This window comes from Symphalangus syndactylus, chromosome 2 (genome assembly GCF_028878055.3).
Source record: "Symphalangus syndactylus isolate Jambi chromosome 2, NHGRI_mSymSyn1-v2.1_pri, whole genome shotgun sequence".
Classification (NCBI taxonomy): Eukaryota; Metazoa; Chordata; class Mammalia; order Primates; family Hylobatidae; genus Symphalangus; species Symphalangus syndactylus.
This window is the reverse complement of record NC_072424.2, coordinates 43,667,016-43,681,786: the sequence shown is the minus strand read 5'-3', so window position 1 is coordinate 43,681,786 and position 14,771 is coordinate 43,667,016. Positions and strand designations below refer to the sequence as shown.

General features: G+C 37.6%; 1 protein-coding gene across 3 annotated transcripts in view; it reads left to right on the top strand.

Moving 5' to 3' along the window:
* The window catches only part of LOC129468897 (cytochrome P450 2C9), a 47,448-nt gene that overhangs the window by 17,880 nt on the left and 14,797 nt on the right, over positions 1-14,771 (top strand). For all 3 annotated transcript variants that reach the window (XM_055254844.2, XM_055254851.2, XM_055254859.2), the window contains 2 exons: positions 4,537-4,678; positions 13,605-13,792. In XM_055254844.2, coding sequence (XP_055110819.1) covers positions 4,537-4,678; positions 13,605-13,792 — 330 coding nt within the window. The remainder of the gene's footprint in view (positions 1-4,536; positions 4,679-13,604; positions 13,793-14,771) is intronic.

The following is a 14,771-nucleotide window of genomic DNA, read 5'->3' as shown; positions in this document are numbered from 1 at the left end:
TGTTTTTGCAGTAGCTGGTACCGATTCTTACTTTCCATATTTAGTGCTTCCTTCAGGAGCTCTTGTAAGGCAGGCCTGGTGGTGACAAAATCTCTTGGCATTTGCTTGTCTGTAAAGGATTTTATTTCTCCTTTGCTTATGAAGCTTAGTTTGACTGGATATAAAATTCTGGGTGGAAAATTCTTTTCTTTAAGAATGATGAATATTGGCCCCCAGTCTCTTCTGGCTTGCAGGGTTTCTGCAGAGAGATCAGCTGTTAGTCTGATGGGCTTCCCTTTGTAGGTAACCTGACCTTTCTCTCTGGCTGCCCTTAACATTTTTTCCTTCATTTCAACCTTGGTGAATCTGATGGTTTTATGTCTTGGGGTTACTGTTCTCGAGAAGTATCTTTGTGGTGGTCTTTGTTTTTTCTGAATTCGAATGTTGGCCTGCCTTGCTAGATTGGGGAAGTTCTCCTGGATAATATCCTGAAGAGTGTATCCCAATTTGGTTCCCTTTTCCCCGTCAATTTCAGGTACACCAATCAAACGTAGGTTTGGTCTTTTCACATGTTCCCATATTTCTTGGATGCTTTGTGCATTCCTTTTCATTTTTTTTCTCCAATTTTGTGTTCAGGCTTTATTTCATTAAATTGATCTTTCATCTCTGATATCCTTTCTTCCACTTGATCAATTCAGCTGTTGATACTTATGTATGTTTCATAAAGTTCTTGTGCTTTGTTTTTCAGCTCCATCAGGTCATTTATGGTCTTCTCTAAACTGGTTGTTCAAGTTAGCCATTCGTCTAACCTTTTGTCAAGGTTCTTAGCTCCCTTGCATTGGGTTAGAACATGCTCCTTTCTCTCAGAGGAGTTTGTTATTACCCACCTGCTGAAGCCTACTTCTGTCAATTCATCAAACTCATTCTCTGTCCAGTTTTGTTTCCTGCTGGTGAGGAGTCATGATTCTTTGGAGCAGAAGAGGTGTTCTGGTTTTTTGAATTTTTAGCCTTTTTGCACTGGTTTTTCCTCATCTTCATTGATTTATCTACCTTTGGTCTTTGATGTTGGTGACCTTCCAATGGGGTTTTTGTGTGGACATCCTCTGTTGGTGTTGTTGCTATTGCTTTCGGTTTGTTAGTTTTCCTTCTAACAGTCAAACCCCTTTGCTGCAGATCTGCTGGGGTTTGCTGGAGGTCGACTCCAGATCCTGCTTGCTTGGGTATCAGCAGCAGAAGCTGCAGAGCACAAAGACTGCTGTCTGTTCCTTCCTCTGGAAGTTTGTCTCATTGGGGCACCCACCAGATGCCAGCCAGAGCTCTCCTTTCTGAGGTGTCTGTTAACCCCTGCTTGGAGCTGTCTCCCATCAGGAGCCACGAGGGTCAGGGACCCACTTGAGTGTGTCCTTTAGTAGAGCTCAAGCACTGTGCTGATAGATCTGCTGCTCTCTTCAGAGCCAGCATGCCAGAGTGTTTAAGTCTGCTGAAGCTGCACCCACAGCTGCCCCTTCCCCCATGTGCTCTGCCCCAATGAGATGGTAGTTTTACCTATAAGCCCGTGACTGGGGCTGCCACCCTTTTTTTCAGAGATGCCCTGCCCAGAGAGGAGGAATCTAGAGGGGCAGTCTGGCTACAGCTGCTTTGCTGAGCTGCATTGGTCTCTGGCCAGTCCAAACTTCCCAGCCATTTTGTTTACACTGTGAGGGGAAAATCACCTACTCAACCTTAGTAATGGCAGATACCCCTTCCCCCACCAAACTCGTGCATCCCAGGTAAACTTCAGACTGCTTTGCTGGCAGCGAGAATTTCAAGCCAGTGGATCTTAGCTTGCTGGGCTCCATGGGGATGGGATCTGCTGAGCAAGACCACTTGGCTCTTTGGCTTCAGCCCCCTTTCCAGGTGAGTGAAAAGTTCTGTCTCACTGGCATTCCAGGTGCCACTGGGGTATGAAAAAAGTCTCCTGCAGCTAGCTCGGTGTCTATGCAAATGGCTGCCCAGTTTTGTGCCTGAAACCCAGTGCCCTTGTGGTGTAGGCACCTGAGGGAATCTCCTGGTCTGCAGGTTGTGAAGACCAAGGGAAAAGCGTAGTATCTGGGCCAGAGTGCACTATTCTTCATGGCACAGTCCCTCACTGCTTCCCTTGGCTAGGGGAGGGAGTTCCCTGACCCTTTGGGGTTCCCAGGTGAGGCGACACTCCACTCTGCTTCAGCTTGCCCTCCGTGGGCTGTACCTACTGTCTAAACAGTCCCAATAAGATGAGCTGGGTACCTCAGTTGGAAATGCAGAAATTATCTGCCTTCTTTGTTGATCTTGCTGGGAGCTGCAGACTGAAACTCTTCCGATTCGGCCATCTTGCTAGCCACCCCCATTATTGAGATCTTCAAGGTAATTATTTTGAATTCCTTTTTTGAATATTTGTTGATTTTATTTTCATCGAGTTCTGTTATTTGAGAGTTATTATGTCTTTTTGGTGGTGTCATATTTCTTGATATTTCATGTTGTGTCCCTGCTTTGATGTCTATTCATGTAGTGGGACAATGGCTATTCCAGTTTGTAGAGTGGATTTCATAGAGAAAGACTTTCATCTGAAGTTGAGTGTTTGTGTGCAGGTGATGAAGAGTGGGTAACTCAGTTTTTGAATAGATGCAGTGTGATAGTATCTGTGTAGTTTCTCTAGCTGTGGTCAACATCAGCAATAATTTTGGGTGCCTCAGTGGCCTAGGCTGTAGAAGGTTGCAGCAGTATCAGGAGTAGTGTAGGTTATTAATGTCCTTGGCATCAAAGTATTTGGGCATCCTCCTATTTTAATGTTCCTAAAATTGGGATGACTTAGCCTAAGGAATTCCGTTTGATGTCAGCTCTGACATGGCATACATGCAGCTGCATTGGTGCTGTGTTACAAGTACAGGTCCTTGAAGTTGTCATAGAAGCATCACTCTAGACTCAGAGTCTTTTAATCATGTATTGTGACACCTGGGCCTTGGGGGAAAGGTTCACTCTCTGTGGCAGGGTTGAATGTAGATTGCCCACAGAGCCAAGATCTGTGACTCCAGCACACCCTAGCAGCTGAAGCCCACAGGCTGAGTTGTAGCTGTGAGTCTGTTCCTGAGGGTGAGGTGGAGAATAATGCCCTGGCCTGACTCTGAGGTAAAAGGGGTGCTCTTTAGATTTGAGCCCAGAAAGTAGAATATGGCTACTATCATTAATAGGATAGGTGCATAACTGCTAAATAACCAAGCTCGAGTCAACAGATGGAAATGTTGATACTGGTTTGTGAGTGCACTGTTCTTACTTAAGAGTAATTTTAACATGACAAGCTTAGAAAACTGTATGAAGCTGATGTTACCAAGGGAGAGGACTGTCTTCATCTAGTAAGTAGACATGTTGAGAGGATGTAGTCTATTTCAGTGGTGTTGATTACACAATATTCAACATGACACACATCACTTGGAGACTCTGAAAGCATCATTAATTTATTGCTGCTGGCCTAGAGACTGGTTAAAAAGTAATATGTTTTGTATATTGATGATCTCTTTCAACTAAGTATTCCTTATCCATTGCTTTCTTTCTCCTAACTTCCAAATTATGAGAATTCCAGTCTCTAAGCCTTGGCATATGCAGTACCCTTATTCTCTCCTTTATCCCCTGTGGCAATTAATCCCTTTATTCTCCATCTTCATCATTGTTCTTTCTCTTCACTTTGTATATTTTTGTTTATTCCTGCACTACTGCACCCTAGAACAAGTTGTCTGTTGCCTTCCATCTAGATTATAATAATGTGGGCCCATCTTGTCACTGTAAACCTATTCTCTTCCTCTATAATTTATCCTAGGTTTTGCTGTCATATTGCTTTTTTCATATTTTTTTTTACAAAATTTCAACTTTATAATGAATCTGGAGGCAATATTGAGTCCATGTACCTTTCTGACAGAAAAATATAATTACAGACTCTTGATTCAGGCTCACAGTATCTAATCATATGGCCCTAATTTACCTTTTTTACTAATTTAGATTGTGGTTGTCTTCAGGTAATAATGGCTCTAACACATAATGTCTTTATTATCTCAAATACAGAGATTCTCTTGGTGGGGCAATCTAGGATAATACAGCAGCCCAACGCAGCAGAGAGTCAAGTGCCTTCCTTTTTCCCACTAAATTTAGTATACAGACCTACATTTTCATGATTAAATCTCAGGATTGGGTCTACTCTACCTCATACTTCACATTTGTGTTTTGAGTATGAAAGAGGAAATAGAGGAAGTGGACCTAGAGAACTTCTGCTTCTATTTTTTAGCAAAAAAAAAATTGCTGTGTGACTCAGCTAGCTGCAAAGAGCCTGGGGAATGGAATTTTTAGGCAAGCATGGAATAAGGGGGTAGGAAATAAAGTTTGGGCAAGTTGTCCTACAGCCTCTGCTATACAAGCAGTATTTTTTTTCTAGTACTGTACTTTCCAGTTTCTATGTTGGTAACTATAAAACTATGTGAGTAATTTTGAATTCACTGTAATCAAATATGCTGGTAAATAATTTGTCAGATAATTGAATCAAATCATTCCTAGGAAAAGCACAACCACACATCTGAATTTACTATTGAAGGCTTGGAAAACACTGCAGCTGACTTGTTTGGAGCTGGGACAGAGACGACAAGCACAACCCTGAGATATGCTCTCCTTCTCCTGCTGAAGCACCCAGAGGTCACAGGTATAATCACAGATGATAATTTAATTAATTTTCAGAAAAGATTTTGGGAAGGTGTTGCTAGTGTCCTCCTTCCTGTTTCTCTTAGAGAAGCTTCATTATTTAAACTTCTGTGCTTCCAGCTGTAATCTGTTTCAAACTAACGGTGATTAAAATGGGATATCTTGGCCTGGCATGGTGGCTCACACCTGTAATCCCAGCACTTTGGGGGGCTGAGGAGGGTGGATCACTTGAGGCCAGGAGTTCAAGACCAGCCTGGCCAACATGGCCAAATCCCATCTCTAGTAAAAATATAAAACTTAGCTGGGCATGGTGGCACATGGCTGTAATCCCAGCTACTCGAGAGGCTGAGGCACCGGAATCACTTGAACCCAGGTGGCGGAAGTTGTAGTGAGCCAAGATTGTGCCACTATACTACAGTCTGGGAAACAGAGTGAGACTCTGTCTCAGAAAGAAAAAAAAAAGAAAAAAAGAAAAAGAAAAGATAAAAGGGATATCTTTGCACAGTAGAGGAAGATAACTGAGAGAAATGAAGACAGCATAGCAGTAGCAAAAGCAATAGAGCTCTGGTCCAATGTGTCTGGATTTATGTCAGGAAGAGACAGGATAAACTGGCCTGGGACTGCATGTTTGTTTTATTATGAGAAGGCCATTTTAAATGGCAAGTATATTCTTAAAGATAACTTTTCTCATTCTCAAAATTTCAGGTTCGAATGCTGGAGTAGGGAAACTGGAAACTCTCCTTATTGAAGGATAAATGGTAATCCTAAAAATGTAGTGAGTCTGCCTGAGAAAATTCCTAGTCTGATAAGTACTCTAAAAAGTTAGATTCATAAGAAAGGTGATTCTGTTTACTAGGAGAGGTATATAAAGAATGTTCCATTTAGGCAGAATATGTACCTGAGACAGTTTCCATGAAATTGGTGTTGGACAAAATAAGATTTTTTTGAGGAAGTCAATAATTTTATCTTTTATGAACAACTTTACTTTAGAAATTTACTTTTAAGGACTTTTGGTTATGCTGCAGATAAGAAATATTCTTTTTTTCTCCTATGTCAGTATCCCCCATTGAAATGACAGTAACCTAATTATAAATAAGACTTAGGCTTTTGTTTTTAACAGTTACTAGCCTTTAGAGTTCTAGAAGGTTTTTTGTCAAATTTTATTATAGATTAAAGAGTACAAATACAGGTTTGTTACATAGGTAAGTTGTGTAACACTGAGGCTTGGGGTCCCAGCTATTCTGTCACACTGACAGTAAGCACAGTACCCAACAGAATGGTTCTCCAACCCACATCCCTTCCCTCCCTCCCCCATCTAGTGATCCTCAATGTCTATTGTTCCCACCTTTAAGTTCTTGTGTATTCAATGCTTACCTCACACTTATAAGTGAGAACATGTGGTATTTGGTTTTCTGTTCTTGTATTAGATTGCTTAGGATAATGGCCTCCTGCTTCATCTATAATGCTGCCAAAGACATAACTTTTGTTCTTTCTTATGGCTGCATAACATTCCATTATGTATGTACTAGTCTGTTCTCATGCTGCTAATAAAGACATACCTGAGACAGGGTAACTCATAAAGGAAAGAGGTTTAATGGACTCTCAATTCCACACGGCTGGAAAGGCCTCACAATAAGTCTCTGATAGAGACTTATTCGCTATCACGAGAATGGCATGGGAAAGTCCTGCCTCCACGATTAAATTACCTCACGTCGAGTCTCTCCCGTGACATGTGGGAATTATGGGAGCTACAATTCAAGATGAGATTTGGGTGGGGACACAGCCTAACCATATCAGTGTATATTTGCTACATTTTCCCTATACAATCCACTGTTGATGGGCACATAAGTTGATTCCATTTCTTCGCTATTCTGAATAGCACTGCAGTGAACATATTGGGGTGTGTGTCTTATTGACAGAATGAATATTTTGGGGGCATATACTCCATAGTGGGATTGCTGGGTCAATTGGTAGTTCTATTTTAAGTTCTTTCAGAAATATCCAAACTAGTTTCCACAGTGGCTGAACTAGTTTGCATACCCACCAACAGCGTAAAAGCATTTCCATTTCTCTGCAACCTCATCAGCATCTGCTGTTTTTGGACTTTTTAATATTAATAATTGCTATTCTGACTGCTGTGAGATGGTACCTCATTGTGATTTGATTTGGATTTCTCTGATGATTAGTGATGTTGAGCATTTTTTCATATGTTTGTTGGCTGCTTGTGTGTCATCTTTTGAGAAGTGGCTGTTCATGTCTTTTGGCCATTTTTAACTGATTTTTTTTTGTTTTTTTGCTTGTTGATTTAAGTTTTTTATAGATTTTGTCTGTTGATGCATATTTAGATTTTGGATATTAGACATTTAGGTCCTTTAAGGTAGGAAGAGTACAGGAAATAGTCAAGAAGACTTTAACAAATTTCTAAAACACAGAGAGCATATAGAGGAATGATAAATCTGTACAGAGAGGGTAAACTTATAACCAAAAGGTCAGAAGAGAAAAATTTTTCAAGGATGAAAAGTTAATCAACATCCCTTAAATCCCCTCAATATTGGTATTTGGAAGTACCAAGGGTCAAGCATGGTGGAGAATGAGGCTGAAAAAGGAGGCTCTCCCTGCCTATGTTTCCTCCACAACTCTTTTCATCAGGTAACTGATTTCCTCCCACAAGAAGAAGGAGGCTCACTCTCTAGAGAAACTGAGCTTAAGAAGCCCTGTACTCAGAGACACACAGCAGTGCCAGAAAAGGCATGAGGTGTAGGCTAGAAAGGCAGGTTTGGTACTGGTCCATTCCTTGAATTCAGAGACTCTTAGCTCTTTTATTCATCTTGCCTCCTAAAATTCAGCAGCTAGCTTTATCCTACAGAAAGGGAATGATCTAGAGAAATGGCATTTTTCTTTTGCCATCTTAACAGACAATTCTCTTCAATATCCAACAGAGTGAATGAAATGAAAACATATACTGCTAGATACGGGGTTATGGAATTTCAGGACATGAGAATTAAAGGGAAAATCACAAAAGCTTTCAGAGCGTACCAGGTTATATTGAAAGAATTAGGATTAAGAATTCTCAAGAAGAACTATTAATATTTTCTTGTATATTAATAAAAGCAGAGTGTTTTCAGATGTGCATGTTTGCCAAAAATTTTACCATTTTCCCTTTCTCGGAAAAATACTGGAGAATGTGCTTTATTCAAATGCCCAAGACTTTATTAGAGAAAGTCCTGAGCTCCAGCAATCAGGAAACCTCATGTAGGAGAATGAGAGTGTCAGGGAGGCTGCCTAGCACCAGACCTAGAAAACAACTACTTCAGAATGGACCTGGTGGATAATTCAGAAGTGAGATGAGACAGCAAGAACAAAAGGGATGTGACAGATTTTATGAGAGTTTCCAATAACTAAAAAAGGAGTTTCAAACATCTGCTGGAACATTTGTAAATAATTCTAACTTGGGAAACAGAAAATTACAAATTGAAATAAAGAGACATTGTTAAGCCCAGGAAAGTACTAAAAATAAAATGTAATCATAGCTGTCTTACCAGAGAACCATATTTGTGTAATCAGAATGATGTAAGCAATGAATACTGATATCATAAAAATTGTCATCTAAATATATTCTGGAAAAAGTGTGGAAAAGTGAATGTGTCTATCTGAGGGTGTGTTCAAATATGAGGAGAAGACAGAGATTAAAATTCTCATCTCTCATAATAAAAAATTATTAAATATAATCTACAAAAAGATAAGTAAGAATTAGAAACAGAGTGTTTAAAAATGTGAATGTATATTCAGAAGAAGCTGCTAGAATGTTCAAAGTGGTGGATTTGGAAAGTGTGAGCATGAAGAGAATACTATTGCAATTTGTGACCCCTCCCACACACAGATGCACAAATACAGTCATATATATACATAAATCTGATAGTATAATTTAATGTTTAAGCAACATGTTATTTTGATATGAAATTAATCCGTTTTTTTCCAAGACAGTAATTTCATGACTAAATTATATGCTTACTTTATGTTTTCAAACATTTTATTATTTTTATTTGTATTAGTTATCATATATACTAATGTATATGTATATACAGATTTATCGTTTATCTTTTTTAATTTTTATGCGTACAAAGTAGGTATATATCAATATGTTTGGGGGTACATGAGATGTTTTGATACAGGCAGGCAATGTGAAATAAGCATGTCATGGAGAATGGGGTACCTATTCCCTCAAGCATTTATTCTTTGAGTTACAAACAATTCAATTACACTCTTTAAGTTATTTTAAAACATACAATTAAGTTATTATTGACCATAGTCACCCTTTTGTGCTATCATATAGTAGATCTTATTCATCTCCACCTCCCCTCCCGCACCATTACCCTTTTGAGTCTCTGGTAACCATCGTTCTACACTTTATGTCCATTAGTTCAATTCTTTTATTTTTAGATCCCATAAATAAGTGAGAACATGCTATGTTCATCTTTCTGTGCCTGGCTTATTTCACTTAATGTAATGCTCTCCAGTTCCCTTCATGTTGTTGCAAATGACTGAATCTCATTCTTTTTATGGCTGAATAGAACTACATTGTGTATATGTACTACATTTCCTTTATACATTTGTCTGTTGATGCGTATTTAGGTTGTTTCGAAGTCTTAGCTATTGTAAACAGTGCTGGAACAAACATAAGAGTGCAGATACCTCTTTGATATACTTATTTCCTTTCTTTTGGGTATATACCAAGCAGTAGGGTTGTTGGATCATATGGTCGCTTTATTTTTAGTGTTTTGAGGAACATTCAAACAGGTCTCCATAGAGGTCATACTAATTTGCATTCCCACCAACATTGTACGAGGGTCCACTTATCTCCACATCCTCACCAGCACTTATTATTGCCTGTCTTTTGGATATAAACCATTTTAACTGGAGTGAGACAACATCTCATTGTAGTTTTGATTTATATTTCTCTGATGATCAGTGGTGTTGACCACCTTTTTGTATGCCTGTTACCCATTTATATATCTTCTTTTGAGAAACGTCTATTCAAATCTTTTGCCCACTTTTGGATTGGATTATGAGATTTTTTTTTCCATAAAGTTGCTTGAATTTCTTATATATTCTGGTTATTAATCTCTTGTCAGGTGAATAGTTTGCAAATATTTCTCTCCATTCTGTGGGTTGTCCCTTCCCTTTGTTGATTGTATCTTTGGCTGTGCAGAAGCTTTTTAACTTGATGTGATCCCATTTGTTCATGTTTGCTTTGAATGCCTGTGCTTGTAGGGTATTGTTCAAAAAATTTTTGCCTAGACCAATGTCCTGGAGATTTTCCCTAGTGTTTTCCTATAGTAGTTCCACAGTCTGAGGTCTTAGATTTAAGTCTTTAATCCGTTTTGAGTTGATTTTTGTATATGGCAAGAGATATGAGTCCAGTTTCATTCTTCTGTGTAGGATATTAAATTTTCCCAGCACATTTATTGAAGAGACTGTCTTTCCCCCAGTGTACATTCTTCGCAGCTGTGTTAGTCTGTGCTCACGCTTCTAATAAAGCCATACACAAGACTGGGTAATTTATAAAGGAAAGAAGTTTAATGGACTCACAGTTCCACACGGCTGGAGAGGCCTCACAATCATGGCAGAAGATGAATGAGGAGGAAAGTCATGTCTTACATGGCAGCAGGCAGACAGCTTTGCCGGGGAACTCACATTTATAAAACCATCAGATGTTGTGAGATGTATTCACTACCATGAGAAAAGTATGGAGGAAACCACCCCCATGATTCAATGATCCCTACCTGGCCCCCCCTTGACTTGTGGGGATTATTACAATTCAAGATGAGATTTGGGGTAGGGACACAGCCAAACCATATCAGCCCCTTTGTCAAAAATGAGTTAACTCTAGATATGTGAACTTGTTTCTGAATTCTATATTCTGTTCCATTGGTCCATGTGTTCGTTTTTATGTCAGTACTATGCTGTTTTAGTTAGTACAGCTCTGTAGTTTAATTTGAAGTGAGATAATGTGATTCCTCCAGTTTTGTTCTTTTTGCTTAGGATAGTTTTGACTATTCTGGGTCTTTTGTGGGTCCATATACATTTTAGGATTTATTTTTTCTATTTCTGTGAAGAATGCCATTGATATTTTGATAGGAATTTTATTGAATCTGTAGATTGTTTTGATAGTATGGGCACTTTAACAATATTGATTTTTCCAATCCATGAACATGAAATATTTTTCTGTTTGTTGGGTCCTCTTAAATTTCTTTCCTCGATGTTTTATAGTTTTCATTATAGAGATCTTTCAGTTCTTTGGTTAAATTAATCCTAGTTATTTAATTTTATGTATGGCTATTTTCAATGGGATTATTTTTTAAATTTCTTTTTCTTTTTTTCACTGTTGGCATATAACAACACTACTGATTTTTATGTTGATAGTGTATCCTTCAACTTTACTGAATTTGTTCATCAGTTCTAACAATTATCTTGTGGAATCTTTAGTTTTTCCTACCATAAGGTTATATCACCTGCACACAAGGATATTTTGACTTCTTCCTTTTCAATGTGGATAGCCTTTATATCTTTCTCTTGTCTGATTGCTCTTGCTAGGTCATCCAGTACTATGATGAATAACAATGGTGACGATAGGCATTCTTGTTGTGTTCCTGATCTTAGAGGAAAGACTTCCCGTTTTCCCCATTCAGGATAGTACTAGTTGTGGGTCTGTCATGTAGCTTTTCTATGTTGAGGTATGTTCCTTATATCTCAAGTTTTTTTTTATGAATTTTTATCAGGAAGGGATGTTAAATTTTATCAAATACTTTTTAAGCATGAACTGAAATGATCATATAATTTTTATCCTTCATTCTGTTGATATGATGTATCACACTGCTTGATTTACACAGGTTGAACCATTCTTGCATCCTAGGGATAAATCCCACTTGGTCATTGTGAATGACCTTTTTACTGTATTGTTGAATTTGGTTTGCCAGTATTTTGTTGAAGATTTTTGCATTAGTGTTCATCAGGTGTATTGGCCTGTAGTTTTCTTTTTTTGATGTGTCTTAGTCTGATTTTGGTATCAGGGTAATACTGGCCTCATAGAATGAGATTGGAAATATTCTCTTCTTCTTTATTTTTTGGAATAGTTTGAGTAGGGTTGGTATTAGTTCTTCTTTAAATGTTTGGTAAAACTCAGCAGTGAAGCTAGCCAGTCTTGGGGTTTTCTCCACTGGGATACTTTTTACTTCTCATTTGATCTTGCTACTGGTTATTGCATGTTCAGGTTTTGGATTTCTTCCTGGTTCAATCTCGATGGGTCATATTTGTCTAGGGATTTGTCCATTTCTTCTAGATTTTCCAATTTATTGGCATATAGTTGTTCATAGTAACCACTAATTATTCTTTGAATTTCTGCAGTATCACTTGTAATGCCTCCTTTCTAATTTTTTTTTATTTATCTGAACCTGCTCTGTTTTTTTTTTTTTCTTAGTCTGGCTAAAGGTTTGTCAATTTTGTTTAACTTCTCAAAAAAGCAACTTTTTGTTTCATCGATCTTTTCTTTTGTTTTCTTCATTTAAATTTTATTTATTTCTGCTCTGATCTTTATTATTCCTTTTCTTCTACTAATTTTGGTTTTAATTTTCTTTTGCTTTTCTAATTCTTTAGGATGCATCATTAAATTGTTTATTTGTCAATTTTCTCCCTTTTTGATATAAGCTCTTGTAGCTATAAACTTCCCTCTTAGTACTGGTCTTGCTGTAGCCCCTAGGTTTTGGTATGTTGTGTTTCCATTATCATTTGTTTCAAGAAATTTTTCAATTTTCTTTTTAATCTCTTCATGGGCCCACTGTTCATTTATGAGCATATTTTTAAATTTCCGTTTATTTGTGTAGTTTCCAAAATTCCTCTTGTTATTGATTGCTGGTTTTATTACATTGTGGTCAGAGAAGATGCTTGATATTATTTCAGTTTCTTTGAATATTTTAAGACTTGTTTTGTGACCTAACATACGGTCAATTCTTGATAACAATCCATGTGCTGTGGAAAAGAATGTGTATTCTGTAGCAGTTGGATAAAATATCCTGCAAATATCTATTAGATCCATTTGATCTATAGTGCAGATGAAGTTCAATGTTTCCTTGTTGATTTTCTATCTGGATGACCTGTCCAATGCTGAAAGGGGGGTGTTGAAGTCTCCAGCTATTATTATATTGGGGCCTATCTCTCTCTAGTTCTAATTATATATCTTTTATATATCTGGGTGCTCCATTGTTGGTTGCATATATATTTAAACTTGTTTGATCTTCTTGCCAAGCTGACCACTTTATCACTAATAGTGATCTTCTTTGTGTCTTCTTGTAGTTTTTGTTTTGAAATATACTTTGTCTGTTTTAAATATAGTAACTCATGCTCTTTTTTTCATTTCCATTGGCATATACTGTCTCATTCCATTCCTTTATTTTCAGCCTATGTGTGTCTTTATAAGTGAAGTGTGTTTCTTTTAGGCAACAGATTAATAGGTCTTGTTTTTCAATCCAGGTCAGTAACAGGTCAGTATGTCTTTTGATTGGAGATTTTATTCCATTTACGTTCAGTGTTATTATTGATAAGTAAGGACTTACCCATGCCCTTTTGTTATTTGTTTTCTGGTTGTTTTGTGGACTTCTCTTCCTTCTTTCATTTCTTCCTGTTTTCCTTTATTGAAGAGAATTTTGTCTGTTTATATGTGTACAGATTTTTCTTAATGCCTAGTTTATGGCAGTTACACATTTGTGCATCTGTACCTGTCCTCTCTTTAAGTTTGCATATACTTCCAGCACTATAATTTAAATTTATAATGATGTTTGGATACCTTCATCATGATTCATGTACCCCTGAATTGCTACAACAAATGTGTCATTTTTCTCCTTTTCCATCAGTTTTTACTTGTGTCTTATCAGCTAAAGTCCAGGAAGAGATTGAACGTGTGATTGGCAGAAACCGGAGCCCCTGCATGCAGGACAGGAGCCACATGCCCTACACAGATGCTGTGGTGCACGAGGTCCAGAGATACATTGACCTCCTCCCTACCAGCCTGCCCCATGCAGTGACCTGTGACATCAAATTCAGAAACTATCTCATTCCCAAGGTAAGTTTGTTTCTCCTACACTGCAACTCCATGTTTTAGAAGTCCCCAAATTCATAGTATCATTCTTAACCTCTACCATCACCGGGTGAGAGAAGTGCATAACTCATAGGTATGGCAGCTTAACTGGACTTTCTCTTGTTTCCAGTTTGGGGCTATAAAGGTTTGTAACAGGTCCTAGTGTCTGGCAGTGTGTGTTCTCCAGATTTATTATCTTTCTTTAAGATTGGTTTGGCTACTCTTAGGTGCTTATATTTCCAAATAAATTTTAAAGGTTTTAGTTTGTCAATTTCCCAAAACCTTGGGCTGGAATTTCTGTCAGGGTGACACTAAATTTATAGGCTAGTTTGGAAAGAACTGAATCTTGACACGTTGAGTCTTTCCATTCCTGAATATAATTATCTTCCAGTTTGTTTGAAGTTTCTTTTATTTAACCAGGAATGTTGTGATTTTTTTGTCATGGCTTTCAAGTCTTTGGTTTTCCCTAGATAATCAATATTTTTGTTTTGGAACATAACTAGATTTTATCATTCTGATGATGTCAATCTCTCAACTTTGCTAAATTTACTAATCACTATTCATAATTTATTTCTGGATTCATTGTAATTTCTGTGTACATTATACTGTATCTGAGTTAATATTGTTTTATTTCTTATTTTCCATTTCTCATGGGCTTAATGTCTCTTTATTGCATTCATTGTTGCATTAGCTAGAATTTCTAGGAGAGCATTGAATAGAATTGGTGACAGTGGGGATCCTTGTTTCTCATTTCTAAACTGCAGGAAGAAGTGGAAGTTTTCTATTTCAATATTGAGAATGATGCTTGAAGTAGATTTTGGTAGATATTTTCTATCAGATTAGAGAAGTTTACTGTCATATATATGTGTCATAATTGTGTGTAAAATCTTATCAAATCAAGACTCTGCATCTATTTATATAATTGTGTGTTAGTCCATTTCCATTGCTATAAAGGAATATCTTC